The 20298-nt window shown below is 37.8% G+C and overlaps 1 protein-coding gene across 5 annotated transcripts; it reads left to right on the forward strand.

Moving 5' to 3' along the window:
- Positions 1–2160: 2160 nt before the first annotated feature.
- On the forward strand, positions 2161–19195 carry LOC127633386 (beclin-1). 5 transcript variants are annotated; one of them, XM_052112442.1, is made up of 13 exons: positions 2162–2347; positions 3299–3458; positions 3778–3911; positions 3994–4058; positions 5243–5301; positions 5409–5499; positions 5964–6100; positions 9739–9933; positions 11100–11246; positions 14814–14963; positions 15138–15198; positions 15939–16081; positions 16895–19195. In XM_052112442.1, exons 3-13 carry the CDS (start codon positions 3785–3787, stop codon positions 17061–17063), a joined length of 1344 nt encoding a protein of 447 aa, XP_051968402.1. In that variant the 5' UTR covers positions 2162–2347; positions 3299–3458; positions 3778–3784; the 3' UTR covers positions 17064–19195. The 5 variants fall into 5 exon arrangements, with proteins under 5 accessions (XP_051968401.1, XP_051968403.1, XP_051968402.1 ...); XM_052112441.1 differs by lacking the exon at positions 3299–3458 and having other exon boundaries at positions 2161–2347; XM_052112443.1 differs by lacking the exon at positions 3299–3458 and having other exon boundaries at positions 2161–2347; positions 3781–3911.
- The last annotated feature ends 1103 nt before the right edge of the window (positions 19196–20298 follow it).

The raw sequence follows: 20298 nt of genomic DNA on the forward strand, positions 1-20298 counted from the left end.
AGAGACAGGTCAGCACAGATAAGGAATCATTTAGGACAGGCTCCTTCATTCCAATCGTTGATGTACTTCTCTCTGAGATTAAGAGAAGGTTTTCTAAAGAGAATTGTGTCATAATGGAAGGGATACAGGCCTTGAATCCTGGAAGTCCCACGTTTTGTGAGAAAAATGTATCGTTTCCATTTACCTCACAATACAACTGTAGCACTAAGGATCTAGAATATGAAATTCCTCAACTTAAACGAGTTCTTGAAAGGAAGCAAACCAGCTGTGAGGAAGTGCCATCCAATTTAGTAGACCTCACAGTCTTCCTTGAGCCGTATAAGGAGATTTTCCATGAGATATTTAAATTTGCAAAATTGCTCTTGCATTAACGGTGAGCACTGCAGCTTGTGAGCACAGTTTTTCTGTGCTTAAAGTTGATCAAGACTGTTTTGAGAAATACAATGAGTGACGAACGCTTGAGCAATTTGGGGGTGTTAAGTACAGATTCAAGAAGGGCAAGGGCCATAAATCTTGATGATTTTGTGGATGTGTATGCAAAAAGACATGGCAATTGGAGAATAAAGCTGTATTGATAAGATTGTGGCCTAATAAAACAGGGATATGAATTGGTTGTGAGTAGGCTCTGTTAAAATGTACATTGTCTATATATTAATGCATTTTGTTCAGTTAGTATGCTATATTTGTGTACAATAAAGGTATGTGGAAAATGTTTTAAAGTGTTTTTAAACTAAATATTGTCATTTTATTTGGTTTGCACATATTTGCTGATGTATAATTATTTTTAAGGACAAGAACTATACTATGTAAAGAATAATTAATTGCCAATTAAAGCTACAGTCTGTATGTTTTACCTCTTTGTCTTCATCTCTCTCTGAACCATGAAATTGCAGTTATTTGCAGAGTTATCTTCTTACTTGGGTTGTGCATCGGCACGGCTCCTCAGCGCAGAAGAATCTAATGTTTTGAAGTGTATCAATCAACACACCAGTTGTTTTGAACTTGCTGGATTACAAACCGCCATCAAAATGCCAAGTTTAATTACATTCCAGCTGTTGTAAGAAGAGGCTACAGACGATTCGACACGGCTGCATTTTCACACGCGACAAATTGATTTTGGAAAATGTTTATAATGTTTTTGATGTTTAACCAAAAAAAGTTACGGACTGCAGCTTTAAAGTCATATTGTTACATTAACCAGAAACAAATGTAAACAAGTATAACACACATTACACTGAATTTTTGTTTTGTTTTTGGTGCCACTCCAAGATTTTGCTGTGGCCTCCACTGGCCACCCCTATTAAAATTTTCTAGGGGCGACACTGTTGGACGGGGATGTGGTTTGTGTGGTGCAGCAGGGCATGAGAAGGCGGGGGGCCGCGTTCGTGATGCAGAGGCTGTAATCGCCCAGTGTTTGGTGGCCGAATATTTGTGTGTGTGTGTGAGTGAAAAAGAATGAAAAAAAGGTAACTAATGCAATCCCCATTGGGTTATTAACTTCAGCTATTGACACTAATTGTAAAGGCCTCTCCATTCTTTGATACTTTGGTTCCAGCTCTCAATGTAAAACAAAGTGACTTAAGCCCCATTAGTTATCATGGAAAAACATTTCAATATTAACATATAAATGTTATAATTTTTTTTATTTTTATCAAAATAAAGGAGCTAATTTACAAAATGACTCATAGAAACTATCCAGTAAATGCGATCATCTTATATAACCATAGTGTAAGCGAAAAACACATTTATATTATATACATTTTAATATAACAACAAAACAAAACATTTACAGTCAAATAATTTATCAGAAAACGAGGAATAGGTCTTTCACCTCCTAATTATTGTAGAAAACTAGCAAAAATCTTTAGCAAAGACTTTTTTATATATATAATTAATTTTATTATATGAATAATTTTCCATTTTGTTAATTTATTTCATATTGCTGTATCGTGTATTTGCTTTCTATTTTCTGTGTTTTAATATACGACAGATTGTTAATAATGCAAATGAAAAAAAACTAAAACAAACTACTGTAGCACCTACTTACTAATAAAGCACTGCCTTTCAGCCAATCAGGTGTCGAATGGCATGTAACGCAATTGATATTCATGTTTCAGGGCTTCATCATAGTCACGGTCACACTCCGTCCGTACTCTATCTTCTGATTGTTCCCCCCGCAGATGAAGGTACATTGTGATATCATAAGATAAATAAATAGGCTATATGTACTTTGGAATATGCTTCGTCCAATCAAGGCAAACAGGACAACCCTTTCGTAAAACGTCATTTCCTCTGTAAACAGAAAACAGGAAATAAATGCTCGCTATCTGCAATCGGCCTCTGAAAGGTGCGTTATTATCATACCTAACATCAAATTATAATTGCAACATTAATAGTTTTCTCCAGTCTGTTTTAATTATTGTAAGTTTTGTGTCATATCGTTGTTGTTAACGGTACACTTTTCTAGTTGTGTCGATGCAGACAATTGGGCCAAATCATAATCATCAGTCTTTCATAAAGTAAAGCGACAAAAGAAGAACGCTGACTTTATTTTGAATGAATTAACGGAGCTGTCTATATTTGCCCTACAGTTGAAGCTGATTTTAGAAAATAGTACAAGAGCACAAAATCCATGGAAATTAATTGCTCAAAATGCGTGGGGACCCTGTACCATAGTTTTGTTTTTGGACATGAAGCTTTCTATTCTTAGAAGTACCCTAGAATATCATGTAATTACCATGGTATATATTCACTATAGTGGTATTACCATTTTTGTAAGGTTCGGTGTTGGATAAGTTACTCAAAAATAGTAATCCACTGCAAATTACTAATTTTCTCCCAAAAAAAATCTGATTATTAATTACTTTAGTGGACGGGTAATCACATTACTAATTACTTTAATTTTAAGTTACATTTCTAAAACACTTTTCCTTTCAACAAATTCAAAATAATATCTATTTTTTCCTCGTTCATTGTTTTACATAATACACTCAGCACCTCACATTTCTCCCTCACATTACTCATTATATTATAGACCTCACTCATTACAGGTCTATAATTCATGCTTTAAAATAATTTGACATAAATAATATTATTTCAAAAACATGTGTAACAGGGGGCCTGGGTAGCTCAGTGATTATTGACTACCACCCCTGGAGTTATGAGTTCAAATCCAGGGTGTGTTGAGTGACTCCAACCTGGTCTCCTAAGCAACCAAATTGGCCCGGTTGCTAGGGAGGGTAGAGTCACTTGGGGTAACATCCTCGTGGTCGCGATTAGTGGTTCTCACTCTCAATAGGGCCTGTGGTAAATTGTGCGTGGATCGTGGAGAATAGCATGAGACTCCACATGCTGTGAGTCTCAGCGGTTTTATGCACAACGAGCCACATGATAAAATGCGTGGATTGACTGCGTCAGAAACGGGCAATTGAGACTTCTCCTCCGCCACCCAGATTGAGGTGAGTAACTGCAACACCACGAGGACCTAGTAAGAAGTGGGAGTTGGGCATGCCAAATTGGGGAAACAAAAACATGTGTAATGCTAATAATGTACTTAAAAGTAATTAGATTAATTTAAAGTCAGTAACTGTAATCTGATTACAAGAATTTTAAATGTAATGAATTACACTACTTTTTTGCCATAAAAGTAATTTTATTAATTAATTATTTTGTACTCTTATTATACCCAACACTGGTAAGGTTTCGTGATAGACCAAAGTATGTCAAAGAATACCAAGGTATTACCATGGAATTGACTGCATGATCTGTTCTGTTCAGCAGCAGCATGGAGGGTTTGAAGTCCTCGTGCAGCACCATGCAGGTGAGTTTTGTGTGTCAGCGCTGCAGTCAGCCACTGAAGCTCGACACATCCTTCAACGTGTTAGACAGAGTGACCATCCATGAGCTCACCGGTACGATCATTAGCACATACAGCATATTACATGAAGTTCATTCAACAGGTACTCCAGATTGACTCTCTTTGATCTCATACAGCTCCATTAGTGACAGTAACAGCCAGTAAACAGTCAGACAGCAGTGAGGGGAGCAGCATCCCTGAGGTGAGTTGACTACTCATTTTGTTCAGTGTATTCTTTTTCTTAAAAGAAAACAAAAATAGACCTTCTCTGATCTTCAGACTTGCATAGACCTTCTATCCAATTCATATTCTGGCCCAGATGTGGTTATTTGAAAACTATTATGACCTTAACTGTCATTGAAATGAAATCACATGAAGAGGAGGATCACATTTACATCCAAATAGTAATAATTTGCATGGTACAGAACCCAAAACCCTGCTAAAATCCCTTAAAGGGTTAATTCACCCAATAATTAACTTTCTCAGATGTATGACTTTCTTCTGCTGAATTTTCCACAGAATTATTTTTTTTAGAATTTTTAGATTTTTAGAAGATCTCAGCTCTGATGAGTCCAAACTTCTTAAGCTCCAAAAGCACATACAGTTATTATAAAAGTAATTCAGTGTTTTAATCTATTTCTATGATATGTGTAGGTATGAAACAGAACAATATTTAAGTCCTTATTCATTTTTTTATACTGTAAATATATTTTAAAATTCCCTCCAATGCATGTTCAGGAGAAATCTTCTGTTTTTTGCGATACGTGCTCTTTGTGCATATCGCCACCTTTTAGGCTGGGAGGAGAAAGAAAGAAAAGGGAAGGAGGGAGGGATAAAGGAAATTAATAAATAAATCATATTTGTACAATAGACCAATAGGTGGCAATATGCATACTAATGCAGATAAACATGCAGACAGAAGTCATGTAAAGGTACACATCCTACAAATGGGACAGGATGTTCCATTTTTAGCTTTAGTGCTTTAAAAGAGATGAATTGTGAGATGCAATGTTTTGAAATGTGCTGACAGCACAGTGCAGTGCATTTGCGTGTAGTTACTATCAGCGTGGTAAACTTTGAGAAATTGCATCTCAAATCAACCTCCGTCATTATTTAAAGCATTACTAGTAATGCGGTGAATTTAAAGCAAATTAAGTGCATTCAACAACAAATTTGAGTCATTATCAGACTTTTCGACTTGGGCCAGTAAGCAACCCCCTAACATCCATCCAGAACACCATAGCAGCCACATGGAACACCCTAGCATTGTGGTGGCAAGTGCAAACTTTAAAAAAATCTAGGTTTAATTTACAAAATGAAAACTAAATAGTGTTATATTGCAAATAATTAGCTGCAAAAGTAGCCTATATGTGTTTGTTCTTTTAGGAGACCTTTGTGGAGAGTAAACAGGATGGCATCGCCAGAAAATACATCCCACCTGCAAGGTATAATCAGCCTGATGACCTCTGTTTTTACACTGTCGTGACATCATTGTGACACTGAAATGAAGGTAAATGTCATAAATATATGGTGTTGTATTAATGGGCTGTAGGATGATGTCAACTGAAAGCACAAACAGTTTCACTCTTATTGGAGAAACTTCAGATGGAGGCACTATGGAGAACTTGAGCCGCAGACTGAAGGTATGGACTCATTAATACAGAGCAACACTATAGTACACAGTTTACATTTACGTTAATGTTCTTGATGGGAAAAAGTTAAACTACTAAACCAACACTTTCTTTCCCAATTACTAACACTTTAACTACCATTAACACTTTCGTTTGTTTCTAAGTAAAGTAATTAAAAGGTGCTGTATCCTACACACAAGCATGTTTTAGAGACCTAAACTGACCCCCTCCCCACCACGCAATATGGTAATACTGTTTTTTCCCCAACATAACATTATTATGTTTTGTAATTAAAATGCAATTTTAACAAAACGCTCTTGCTGATATTTCTGTGGTTATTAACCAATTCTCAGCTCATTTTGAGCTGGACAAAATTACCTGCAGGTCAGTGTGCGAGTGAGTCATCTGTGCCGATTCAGTATGAAGTGAGTTGTCTGATTGATTCAGACTCCTGTATATGTGTGTGTTTTGTATAGGTGACAAGTGATCTGTTTGACATCATATCTGGTCAGACAGATGTCGATCATCCACTGTGTGAGGAATGCACTGACACACTCCTGGATCATCTGGATACACAACTCAATGTCACTGAGAACGAGTGCCAGAATTACAAGTTAGTATATTACACACTCACAACAGCAGTGAACTGGAACTGGTAAAGTCAGTTAAAATTTTATGAAATAAAATTATTTAACTTTTTCCTAATAGAAATGTTTGACATAGTATTTTAAGGCAAGTAATTTTTATTTTTATAACACTTTTCACATTGTTTTAAAGCAGCTAAACAAAACAAAAAATCATGCCTTAAAGGAATAGTTTACCCAAAGATGGAAAAGATTTTATTCACTATCCAAAACCCCCAAATTCTCCATTAATGATTGAAGTAATAGGGTTGGGGACCAAGAACCATTTGTTTTTCAGAACCAGGGGCCAGTTTCATGAAACGTTCTTAAGAAGAAAATTTTTCTTAACTACCATTTTCTTCTCAGTTTTTACGGATTGTGTAAAAATAGTTGTGAATAACATTTTAGGAATGTTAGGAAACATCACAATTTTTAAATCACAAAAGGTAACGTTTAAATAATTGACTGAGTTGAGTCCATATAGAAAAATAATAATTATATCATTTGAAAGCTGAGACTGTCGTTTTTACTGTAGTGCATTTTTTTCATTTTTATTTCATTTTTATTAGGATCCCCATTTGCGGCCAATTTAATGGCAGCTAATCTTCCTGGGGTCCTCTTTAAAATATTCACACCGTAAAATTATACAAAGCAATAACAACACAAATTACAATCAAAAAGAATTCAAACATTGCAATTACATACAAAATATTACCAAGTGCAATAACATGACAATTTCCAGCTTTCATGAGGTCATTTGCCATTCCTGGGTTACCGTCCTCTTAAATTTATATTTGTTCTGAATTCTGCGTGATGAGACAGAGAGTCGATTCCAAATAGATATTGCTCTATAAAGTGATGTGCGTTTCAGAAAATTTGTCTTGGGAAGCGAAAGTTTTATGTCACCGCCCAATGCCTGCCTGGTGGCATATAGGTGTCTATTTCCTACAAAAACAATCTGCTCAGAAAGAAACTGTGGTTGTTTCATAAAAACTGCTTTCCACAATATTAAAATTAATCGTAGTTTAATTTTGCATCAAATTATGATGGTTAATGTCATTAAACTAACACATCTCACGCACTTCAAAAATAAAAAGATTGTGAGGTGCTTGCTACTTAAAATAAAGGATAATAGATAGATATATTTATCGTTATGATTTACCAGTGTTAAAATATTGAATGTGCTGTATTAGACAAGATAACCTCATGGGCAAGCTAGTATAATCAGACAATGTCAAATCGTGTCATTTTATTCTTAAAAACAATTATGGAAAGTTCCGGGTTCAATACAAGTAAAACTCAATCGACAGCATTTGTGGCATAATGTAGATTATAATTTTTTTTTATTTCGACTCCTTTTCTGAAAAAACAAAAACAATCGAGATCACTGTGAGGCGTTTAAAATGGAAGTCAATGGGGGTACATTTTTGGAGGGTTTAAAGGCAGAAATGTGAAGCTTATAATTTTATAAAAGCATTTACATTAATTCTTCTGTTAAAATTTGTGTATTTTTGTTTTAGCTGTGAAGTTGTTTAAATCGTAATTTTTAGGGTTTTTTGAGTTTGATGAGAATACATGGCCACAAAGTTGTAAAATTGGCTACAACTTTACACAGAAAAGGTTATTAAGTGATTTTATCACACTAAAATAATTTTAACACGCATATCCTTTGTCTTATGGCTATACTTTTGAAACAGTGTGTATTTTAACATAAAATAATTGGCCCCATTCACTTCCATTATAGAGTATTTGCCTCACTGTAAGCTCGATTTTTGCTTTTTTTTTTTTTTTTTTTAAAGAAAAGGAGGAACAGGGGGCCTGGGGTATCTCCGTGGTAAATATGCTGGCTACCACCCCTGGAGTTCGCTAGTTCGAATCCCATGGCATGCTGAGTGACACCAGCCGGGTCTCCTAAGCAACCGAATTGGCCCAGTTGCTAGGGAGGGTAGAGTAACATGGGGTAACCTTCTCGTGGTCACTATAATGTGGTTCGCTCTCGGTGGGGCGCATAGTGAGTTGTTCGTGGATGCCGTTGTGGATGGCGTGAAGCCTCCATGCGCTATATCTCCGCAATGACATGCTCAACAAGCCATGTGATAAGATGCAGGGTTTTATGGTCTCAAATGCAGAGGCAGCTGAGATTCATCCTCCGCCACCCTGATGTAGGCAAGTCACTATGCCATTATGAGGACTTAGAGTGCATTGGAAATTGGGCATTCTAAATTGGGGAGGGAAAAAAAAGGAGGAACAAGAGAAAATGTATTACTGTGGCAATCAACATTATGCAACAAATGCTGTCTATTGAGCTTAACTTGTATTGAACCTGGAATATTCCTTTAAGATGTTCTTAAGAGGATTTTCATGAAGTCTGGTTCGTTAACGTATACAAAGTGTGTAAAAAGTAATTCTTCTAGTAATGTGGACAGAAAAATCTAAAACAATCAGACATTGTTTGGTACAATGCTATTCATGGGCGCCGCAACACACTACTGAATCTCCAGAACGAAGCATAAAGTGTGACCAGTGTTGTCCAATTCCCCAATAATTACTCTGGCTCTTTTGAATCAAAAAGACTAATGAATCAGTCGGAGTGGTGACTGAATTAATTGACTCAAGTTAAACCAAGACCTGTTTCTGTACTTAATGTACTTAAAGGTGCACTCAGTAACATTTGTCTTTGCCATCCTGGACATACAGTGACACCTAGTGGCTTGGATGCAGCATCATTCAAAATCAGTAGTTTTCAGTTACAGATGCCATTGTAGAAATTCACTATTCTCAGCCATAGTTAATTTAATCCAAGAGTGAAAGTGTCCAAAAACAAGATGGTTACAGAGATTAAGCAAGTAGTATTCAGATGGTCATGTAATTCTAACATGGCAGCTCCCATGAGGGCACCCCTGGCCCATGTAGAATAAAACCGCTTTTATAAAGTTACTAATATGACTAGAGTCCTCATCTCATGTGAGTGCTCATGATTTTATACATATATTGCAATATTACAATTCATGTCTTTGGGAGTTCAACTTTTTTAATGTGGAAAGAATTACTGAATGCACCTTCAAGGCTTGTGAGACTTGTCAGTTAGTGACTGTTTGTTAATATAAAAACATGTAGATAAAGCTACTCAATACACATAGAGTTTTGTTGTAATAAGTGAATAATCTGAAAAGGAACTTTTCTAGACATTAAGGCCACGTTCACACTAATACGTTTCAGTGTGAAAACTCTGTTTTCAGTTTCTTAACATTAAAATACCTTTTGGACCCTGCTTGTATACTCTCCTTGTTTTTTGTTATATCCTTTTTACACTTTCCATCTCCAGTTAGCGAGTGTACTTGCTCAAAAACCTTTCAAGTTCATTACGCTTCGTTGTAGTCAGTTGCAAATCCTATTTGACCGTATATTCGATCACACAGGATATCGACATATTGCTTACGAATGTTCATGTACCCTGAAATCAACCCCATTCAGCCAAATCAATGTCTAGCTCCATCCCCTATCAGACATTTGTGCATCGATTCAAGCAAGAACACATTTCATTCTCTAGCGCTAACATACAACATTTTAGCTTGTATTTTGAAATTAATTTGCTGTAGCGTGTGACTGTATTGACTGTGATTGTCAGGAACTGTTTAGAACTGCTGTCTCAGCTGCCAGAGGAAGAGGAAGTCAGTCTGTTAAATGAACTACACCAGCTGAAACAAGAGGAAGAATCTCTCATCCAGGAGCTGGAGAGTATCGAGGTGCAGCGTGAAGCTGTTGCTAAAGATCTGGCAGAGGGTCGGAGCCACAGCCAACAACTGGACACTGAAGAACTGCAGTGCGTATCAAGTACTGATGAACATGTCATGATCAGGGATTTTGTTATAGGGGAGACTAGAGCTAGTTGTCACAAGGGCTATATCTCAGTAACGATAAGATTTGAAATGAAAAGTCCAATTGCGCAAATGTGAGTTTTCTCTATCACAGGTTTAGGTTTCAAATAGCTAGTTCAAAAACCTCTTAAATTAGAATATTTCTTTGTGAATTTTAGACTCCAAAGTGAATCATATTTCTACAATAGCTCATGGGTTAACGTGTAATACTCAAACCACATTGGCATACATTAAGAAAGGGGCAAACTATATAATGATAGCACATTTTTGCTGAAAGTTTAAATGTGTCCTTAGAACAAAAGTATTTTTCATAAATGTCAGGTAAGAGCATGTTCTCACATACTGTATTTTTCGGGAACAGATTGTTACAAGTGCTGTGAGTGACATACAGTATATTTATAAATTTTTGTGGTTTCATGAATCATGTTAAATTGTGCCTCATAATTATTTTCATTTTTAAATTTGGTTGAAAAGACCACGATTTGCTGTTTACAGCAAGTATAGGCATAGATTTGGTTTTGGTGGTGGTGATGGGGGTGACTGGAGAACATGCTCCCCCACCCCCCTCCAACTGTTCACATGAAACCTATTTCACAGGTGTAATGACATTGTGATTCCACTGTGAAAATGTATCCCATATAGTGTGACAACATGCCCCAGTCTCACCTAAATATTAATGTTAGCTACTTATTTGTAATGTTGTGAGCCAGGACATTTGGCAAACTTTTAACACGTATTAGTCTTTTTAATTGTTATCTGCGAAGTGTCAAATGGGTTAATTGTATCTTCTGATGTTTAGGAGTAACAGTATCTGTTCTACTTCCTTACTACCTTACTGTGACTGGATGACCCAAGTTTCAAAACACCCAATAGGCATTGAAGACATGGAAATGTAGCTTAATTTTTAGATTGGGCAGGAAGTTTTGAGTTCTAAACTTCACAGCATGTTTTCATAGTACAATGAACACTTATCTTAAAAGATCAAGGACAATTTGATTCCTACTTTTCCAGTTTTTTCAGTTTCCAAGTATTGAGTTTACGGGTAAAAAGAAACATGCCACAATCTCTCTTTCCCTCTCTCTGTTGCTCTCTCTCTCTCTCTCTCTCTCAGATATCAGAAGGAGTACTGTGAGTTCAAGCGGCAGCAGTTGGAGTTGGATGATGATATTAAGAGTGTAGATAATCAGATGCGATACTGTCAGATTCAGCTGGACAGACTCAAGAAGACCAATGTTTTCAACGCCACCTTTCACATCTGGTTAGTCAACACTGACTCAGCAGTGATGGTTAACAATAAACAGGCTGCAGGGCAAACAACTCATAGGCTTTGCGATGTTTGTTGTTGTTATGGTTGACAACTGTCCTGTTTTAGCCAGGATGTCCTGTATATTGTCAAAAATTAGTACTTGGAAACGAAATGTCCTGTATTGAAGCCGAGCTATAGCGGAGGATGAAGCAGACCACAGTATTTGGCACACCCTGCCAGGCTGTACCGCATCACTGTGATCCAGGGGCCGGTTGCACCAGCTATACGTACATTACAACTTAGCCTAGTTGTGGCGTAAATGGGCACTAAGTCACAATTTATGCACTACTAAATATTTGATCGTTGCACCAATAAACTTATTTAGGACATAACAATACGTATAAACTAAATATTTATGGAAGCCTCCGACCAGGCGTAACGGATGGAATAAAAAAGCAGACTGACTCAATTACATCAATGTGCTCTTGTTTTGGTTGACAGGCTTCAGTTCTCTCATGTATATGATGCACTCGTTTACATTTACGGGAGAAAACATTATGTAAAAAACATTCTACTAAAGCATGAATTCTATCTAACGGAGCACTTTCCTGTGTACAGTGTCAAGTTTCAACATATATTATATATATATAAGATATTAACCCTCTGGGGTCTGAGGGTGTTTTGGGCCCTGGAGAAGTTTTGACATGCCTTGACATTTGTGCTTTTTTCAGTTGCTGAAAAACATATTAATGGCTAAAGTAAAGATAACACTGTATTCAGCACAAACTTGGCTACAATAATATGTGAGCAACGTTTGTACATGTTTGTATTTTTGAGAAAATAACGTTTATGCATGGTTTTTGAAAAAACAAATAATTTAAGTAATTGAAATAAAGCCATTTAACACATACAAAACATTTGTCCACAAGACTTTTGAGAACTGGATCTTGTAGCCTAGAGATTTTGCTACAAAATTATGAGAAAACCATCCTGATCACTCATTCATACTAAACAATATAGTAATTTAACTTTTGTAAGACAGTTTTAGTGTTAGAAAGGTCATATGCGAGGAGGCGTACACTATCATGAATATTGATTGTAATTCACACCTGAGGAGACAAAGACCCCTCCCCTGGGCCTATCACTGAGGAATGTGACAGAAAGAGAATGATCAAACTCAAGTTTTAAGTTAAAAGAAGTAATCTGACTATACATTTTCTTTACATAAAGACTTTACTTAATTTTATACCTACACTACCGTTTAAAAGAAGTCTCTTCTGCTCACCAAGGCTGCACTTATTTGATCTAAAATACAGGGTATAGGCTAAATATACCAGTAATGAAATCTTGTTTTATTACGTATTGTATTTTAATAGGGATTGAATTTATTACAGCTGACTGTTACGTGAGCAAACAAGGTGTGTACAAATTTCAAGGCTGCTTATTGGATCAATTAATGTAAACGTCATATTTTGCGACTACACATTACTTTACGGAGAGTTTACGACCTACTAGTTAAATCTTGCCTTAAGAACAGTTGGTGCAACCAAGTTAAGCACTGACTTGGTTACAAACTAACTAGTAGTTACTAAGCACTTAGTGTGAACTTTACGTCCTAACTTACGTGAGAACATACACACAGCTGGTGCAACCCTACCCAGACACCTGAATCATATCTTAAACATGCCAAAAGTGTACTTGACTACACCTCAGATCTGGATATATTCCAGGATGTAACAATCTTCTTTAATTTGATCATTAATTAATGAATTACTACTGTCATGATCAATAGAAAATGTACAGTACACAAACATCACTTTTTAATAAAATGCAGTTTTACGCCTGAGTTTTATGAAAGAAGTGCAATACACAATGAGCCCAATTTACATAGAAAGGAGGTGTGTTTGCACAGAAAGGAATGACAATTACTTTTTTAAACACTCAAGACACCGTGCTATTTTAGATCGGATTGTGTCTGCTTAAACTAAACTCAGTAAAAAAAGGACACTTTTAGGACACCTTATTTTAAAGATAATTTTGTGAAAATCCAAATAACTTTACAGATCTTTATTGTAATGGGTTTAAACAATGTTGTTCATGCTTGTTCAATGAACCATAAACAATTAATGAACATGCACCTGTGGAACGGTCATTAAGACACTAACAGCTTACAGACAGTAGATAATTAAGGTCACAGTTATAAAAACTTAGGACACTAAAGAGACCTTTCTACTGACTCTGAAAAACACTAAAAGAAAGATGCCCAGTGTTCCTGCTTAGGCTTGCTGCATGGAGGCATGAGGACTGCAGATGTGGCCAGGGCAATAAACTGCAATGTCTGTACTGTGAGAAACCTAAGACAGTGCTACAGGGAGACAGCAGGGACAGCTGATCGTCCTCGCAGTGGCAGATCATGTGTAAAAACACCTGCACAGGATCGGTACATCTGAATATCACACCTGCGGGACAGGTACAGGATGGCAACAACAACTGCCTGAGTTACACCAGGAATGCACAATCCCTCCATCAGTGCTCAGACTGTCCACAATAGGCTGAGAGAGGCTGGACTGAGGGCTTGTAGGCCTGTTGTAAGGCAGGTCCTTATCAGACATCACCGGCAACAATGTCGCCTATGGGCACAAACCCACCTTCGCTGGACCAGACAAAACTGGCAAAAAGTGCTCTTCACTGATGAGTCGCGGTTTTGTCTCACCAGGGTTGATGATCGGACTATTATCATCAAAGGAAATGAGCGTTACACAGAGACCTGTACTCTGGAGCGGGATCGATTTGGAGGTGGAAGGTCCATCATGGTCTGGGGAGTTGTGTCTTTGCATCATCGGACTAAGCCTGTTGTCATTGCTGGCCATCTCAAATCTGTGATTTACAGGGAAGACATTCTCCTCCCTCATGTGGTACACTTCTTACAGGCTCATCCAGACATGACCCTCCAGCATGACAATGCCACCAGCCATACTGCTAGTTCTGTGCGTGATTTCCTGCAAGACAGGAATGTCAGTGTTCTGCTATTACCAGCGAAGAGCCCGGATCTCAATTCCATTGAGCACGTCTGGGACCTGTTAGATCAGCGGGTGAGGGCTAGGGCCATTCCCCCAGAAATGTCCGGGAACTTGCAAGTGCCTTGGTGGAAGAGTGTGGTAACATCTCACAGAAAGAACAGTGCAGTCCATGAGGAAGAGATGCACAGCAGTATTTAATGCAGCTGGTGGCCACACCAGATACTGACTGTTTTTGACCCGTCCCCTGATCAGGGACACATTATTTAATTTCTGATAAACTTGTTCAGTTTATGTCTTAGTTGTTGAATCCTTTTATGTTCATACAAATATTTACACATGTTAAGTTTGCTGAAAATAAAAGCAGTTGAAAGTGAGAGGACGTATCTTTAGATAGCGTTGGTTAGTGAATATTTGCCCTCAAATACCACGCACAAAAGTGGCTCAACAGTTTAGCGATTTCGTCATTAGGCGTTATCAGTTGGATTCTGCTTAGACCATTTGATGTAAGATTATTCATGTTCAATACAATCAGTGCTTTTTTTTCCTTCACCTTCCTAAGGCACAGTGGGCAGTTTGGAACGATAAATAACTTCAGGCTGGGCCGATTACCCAGTGTACCGGTGGAGTGGAATGAGATTAATGCTGCCTGGGGTCAAACTGTCCTTCTACTGCACGCTCTTGCAAACAAGATGGGGTTACGCTTTCAGAGGTTCGTGGACAAAACCTTATTTACAATTGTACAGGGTTTTATTAAAAAAAAATATATTATTAACAGTGGACTTTATAAATTATTGGTTTATGTTCGAAGTTCGAATGAAACAACATATTTTACAAGTGTAAATTCTTAAGATCCCGTCTCAAATGCTTCATGTCCTCTTTGTAGATATCGTCTAGTTCCATATGGAAATCATTCCTATTTGGAATCTCTCACAGATAAGTCTAAGGTTGGTTCAATTCAGTCAACTCAAAACATTTTCAATGTGAAATCGTTCAAAGGTGCAATAAGAATTTTTTTGAGAGTAGTACCCAGCTGGTTATTTGATTTCAACTTTAAGGGGGAGGCACTTTAGTGTAGATGATCATTTTTCTAGAACACTGAAAAGAGTCTTGCGAGTGAATGTCATTTAGTAGAAGAAGTAATATTAATTGCTCTAGGGGTATATCCTTTTTACAGTGGGAAAAATTACTTGGTACATCTTTAAGGGGACATTTTTAGACTTTAAATAAAAATGAAGAACATTACTTACAAGAATTCAATCAATAGCAAACAAAGCTCACCAAACAAGTGCTGCAGGTACCACCCACTTGCATGATGTACTAGGAAGGACACAATCCAGTCTATATCATTACACTCTTAAACTACTTGTATCTTTGCAAATATTAAAATATTGTTTTCTGTGCTTCATGGTATTGTAGTTCATGCACTCATTAAAGATGCGAAGTACAGACTTTTGTACTTTTTGTACGCTTTTCAAATAATTTCCCTTCAAATCAAAGTTTGTAAAATTGTGATTCACCTCAAAACTGGTAGGTTGGCTTGGCCTTTTATGAAGGATATTATGAACCCAGGAACCCAGGCGGCTAAAATAGTGGGTGGGCAATGTTGCGCTCTGTAAAGGACACTTTGAAGAAGCTGCAGTCCACATTCACATTTGTTAATTTCTGCTGCTGTTTGCCGTTGTAGGAGATGCCGCTGTATTGCTCAGGTGGTCTGCGCTTTTTCTGGGATAATAAATTTGACCATGCTATGGTGGCCTTTCTCGACTGCGTCCAGCAGTTTAAAGAGGAGGTGGAGAAGGGTGACACAGGCTTCTGTCTGCCATACAGGTGAGAACGTACAGAGGACCTCGTTTAAGTAAATCGTCATCATACCTGAGGACTCAGACATATTAAAGGGCAAAGTCTAATCATTTGGGCCACTTTTCGACAGTTTGTCAAAAAGTGGGGATTTTGTTTTATTTGCCACGTACTTGTGCTTCAACATGAAAATACTAGCAGTCAAACAATATTGGTTGATATCGAGGGGGCAGAAAATGACCTACTGCCAACTACCAGCTAGACAGCAATGGACACTTGACTGCATCAACTCTTCTTATTCATTGTTTGTTTACTCTGGGTTTTCAGTGTGTAGTGTTTTCAAAAAATTATTTAAATCTGTTAAAAATGTACCATCTGTTTAGGAAAAATTTACTATTGTTTAGATTGCAGTGTTAATTCTTATATAATATTGACCTTAGTTTTGGAGAAATTTTACATCAGCTGGGAAAAACTGCTAAAAAAAAAAAAACTGTACTGTTTAATAATCCTTTAGTAGAACAGCATGAAAACACTAAGGCTAAATCAACAAACTGAAAAAAATTGTGGGGAAGGGTTCCAAAGTTGGCCGCTGAGTGGTCTGACTTGCATTAAAAGGGATTTTCCTGTGGGCCGTTACTTCCAGAGCCCTGCCCTACATCAAGTATGCCAATTAAGCAGCCAATATTTGGCTGTTTTGAGGTTATCAGACAGTCATTCCTTGCATATATATCAGTCTACCAGCATCTGTAACTCTACCAACTCTACTGCACTCTGAATTTTTATTGTAAGAAAAGTGTTTTCAATTGCTTTTTCTCCGGCACTGAGATTGTTTTTGTTTTTTAGAATGGACGTGGACAAAGGCAAGATTGAGGACACTGGTGGAAGTGGAGGATCTTACTCTATTAAGACTCAGTTTAACTCAGAAGAGCAGTGGACCAAAGCCCTCAAGTTTATGCTCACCAACCTCAAATGGGGTCTGGCTTGGGTTTCCTCTCAGTTCTACAGCCGCTAAATAAAACTACACTGAAATCTGACCCACTTTACCAAGAAACCACATGAAATTGAGTGATGGAGTCTTCACTCATGATGGAGTCTTCACTGATGTTGCAGTATTAGTATGATAATGGACTTTTTTTGTGAACTCAAATCTTCAATCACAATGCAACAGTAAAAGGACTATATTTATCTATTAAACGCAAGTAGTAATTTAGAAGGATTTATTTGTTGTATTCACTTAATGTTGTTGAATTAAAAAGCATTTCAGGCAACTTGTAAAGTTCACAAGTCCACTCTGTTATGTGCCATTTATTATGAAATATGAAATGAACCTGCATTTGTATCTCAGTAATTCACACATGCTGTCATGTGCTTAGATCTGTGTTGACGATTTTCACGCAACCATGAAGAGCTGTCCAGAGCTGAAAAGACTTTGTAGTTACTCTTTCAGTCACAGATACCAGATTATTGGTTAGGTGTTAGAATAATAAAACAAACCAAAAGGGAACTTCTGGTTAATATTTTTTCTCTATAGCAGCTAATTATTTTAGGAAATCTTTCAAGATTTTTGTAATATCTTCATTGAAGTTTATTATTTGATTAGCTCTAAACTGGCTCTAGGCACAATGAGCTAACATAGCAAACTAAAACGCTATCGCCTTTTATTTTTCAGACTTTGTATTGTTAAGCTTTTCCTTATAGGAAACACAAATATGGAGAAATTCTCCCATTTAGGTTGCAAATTGTTCTTCCTCCCTAGCCTTCTGGCCTGCAAATTCAGTGGAGGAATTTGTGACCAGACCCAGTATGAGCCTCAAGTGCTCTATACTGGGGTAGGGCTCCACAGGCCTAATTCCCCCTTCAGGCAACTCCCTGGGATATATTTTCAGCGGTACAGTCCCCCTCTTCCCCCGGTCGCTGCGTTTGTAGAGCTCCTCCCTCACCAGGTAGGACCTGCCACCGCTCCACTTCCACGTGTGGCTTGACAACCCATGTGATGTATTGGCCACATGTTACCTCCCCCCAGGTCTGGGCATGATGTGGTCTCCGCAGGGTCTTTTCATGAAAGAATAGGAACGGAAAAAATCACCTTTGAACGCCTATGAAAGCATTTCATAGCGTTAAGATTGCCAGGCTGGCCGGCTTGCTCCCATGATAGTCATGTCACCTGTTCGACACTAGATCTACCACTGTAAATGGCCGTACCTTATTCTCGGCTCCTCAGTGCAAAAACCTGACTGACAGATGCACACCCACTTCCATTAATACCATATAAATTCCGTCTGGGGGCGGAACATGCATATTCTGTCTGCCAATTTCTCATTGGCCTTTTCTCAAGTTCAGAGGTATGTGAGGCTCTCAAGAAAAGACCCCTTGAGTCACTACATTCGACATGCCTCGTTCCCTCCATCAGGGAACAGAGGTTACAACAGTAACCATGACGTTTTCATTAATCAATTAACGTTACACAAATTCCAGTAAACAGAAAAAAGCTAAATCAATATTTGGTGTGAACACTTTTGCATTCAGAACAGCCCTAATTATCCTACTTACATCTGGACACAGTTTTTCTTGGTTGTTGGCAGATAGGATGTTCCAAGCTTCTTGGAGAAATTTTATTTATTTAGGCTGTCTCAATGACTTCTGTTTCTTTGTGTAATCCCAGTCTGACCCGATGTTCTGTATGAGGCTCTGTGAGGGCAATGCGATCTGTTGCAGGGCTCCCTGTTCTTCTATTCTTTTCTATTTGCATAAGGAATGTTTGGGAGTATAAAATGTATATTTCCTATTGACACACTAAAGCTGAAGACATAAATAACCATCTTAAGACAAATGTTTTTGTGAAATATCTTATGTGCCTAAGACTTTTTGCACAGTACCATATGTAGGTGCCAGGTTTGGGTTGATGTCTTTTATTTTGAAATTTTTACTTTCAATTTGTTACGTCACTTGTTGTAGGTGCATATTACCTGTTAGTTTGCGTGTGCTTAGTATGTAGGAAGGGGGTGAGTTGCTGGGACGCTCACTTTCTGTTGACCGTTTTCATTTCATTTAGCTTAGCTTAATTTCATTTCATTTCATTTCATTTCATTTCATTGCATTTTTGCTTACTTTACTGTCAACATCCATCATGTTCGTTTCAATGTTACAATAAACCATGAACTGCAGTGGAAACGCGTCAACTTTTATTCCCTCTACTCAGCCTCTTAGCGGTTACTGGCTGCCGCTATATTTAGTCAACAGAAAAGGCTACTGTTGGATTTTGCATCGTGGATTGGAAAGGATTTGTTCGCACAACGCATGTGAAATGCTGACGCGCACACTGAATTGAGATCGCGCTTCTGTATCCTGACGGCAGAAGAGGTATGTGAGCGGTTTTGCTATGTTTGGCTGCAGCATATTTTATATTGGATGAGAAGACGCTTTTGTCGCCGGCCGTGCAGTGTTTGTGTGCCGCTTATTGAATGGAATGCGGTTGTGGAATGAAGTGTGCTGCGCCCATTCATGAAATTGTTAGCTTGATCTGGGCGTTGAATACGGTGCTGTTTGGATTACTAGGATTGCGTTGTGTGAGAAATGGACGCAGATGAGGCTGCGCACGCTGCTGTGAGTAGCAAAAGAGAGCCCAAGCTTACAGCAAAAGCCTTGGTGCTTAAAATTGAGGCATTGCAAAAGGATCGCAAGGCTAAGGTGAATCAAATGAAGAGCTTGATTTTTATCAATGAAAGATCTCATGGAATGTGAGGAAAATGCTTTGCAAGTGTCTTCAATGGTGGGATCTTTGAAATGTTTGCAAGATGATGCTTCTGTGTTGCACAAAGTACTTCCCTTTCTTCCTCCTGATGAACAAAACAAACAAAACATGATACAGTTTGATACAGTTTCTAAGCACAATGATGGATTTGTGGAAGATGTTGAACGATGGTTGAATGAAGCTAAGAATCTGAGGCAAAATGCTCAAATAACAGAATCAAATTCTACTCAGCGTTATGCACTTTCTGTCATTCATGATTCAAGAGCAATGGATAATTTTGCTGAACCTCAACTGTGTTCTATATGAATATGATTCTAATATTCCATCTTCAGCTGAACCAGTTTCATCGTCTCATAATATGAATGTTCCAAGTAAATATCAGAACTATGATATGGATGAAGGGGATGTGCAGAATCAAATACAGCCAACTGATAGTGTCTCCAACATGGGTAGGAAAAAGACAACTCATGGATCCCGAACCAGTCGATCTCCCATT

This window comes from Xyrauchen texanus, chromosome 40 (genome assembly GCF_025860055.1).
Source record: "Xyrauchen texanus isolate HMW12.3.18 chromosome 40, RBS_HiC_50CHRs, whole genome shotgun sequence".
NCBI lineage: Eukaryota > Metazoa > Chordata > Actinopteri > Cypriniformes > Catostomidae > Xyrauchen > Xyrauchen texanus.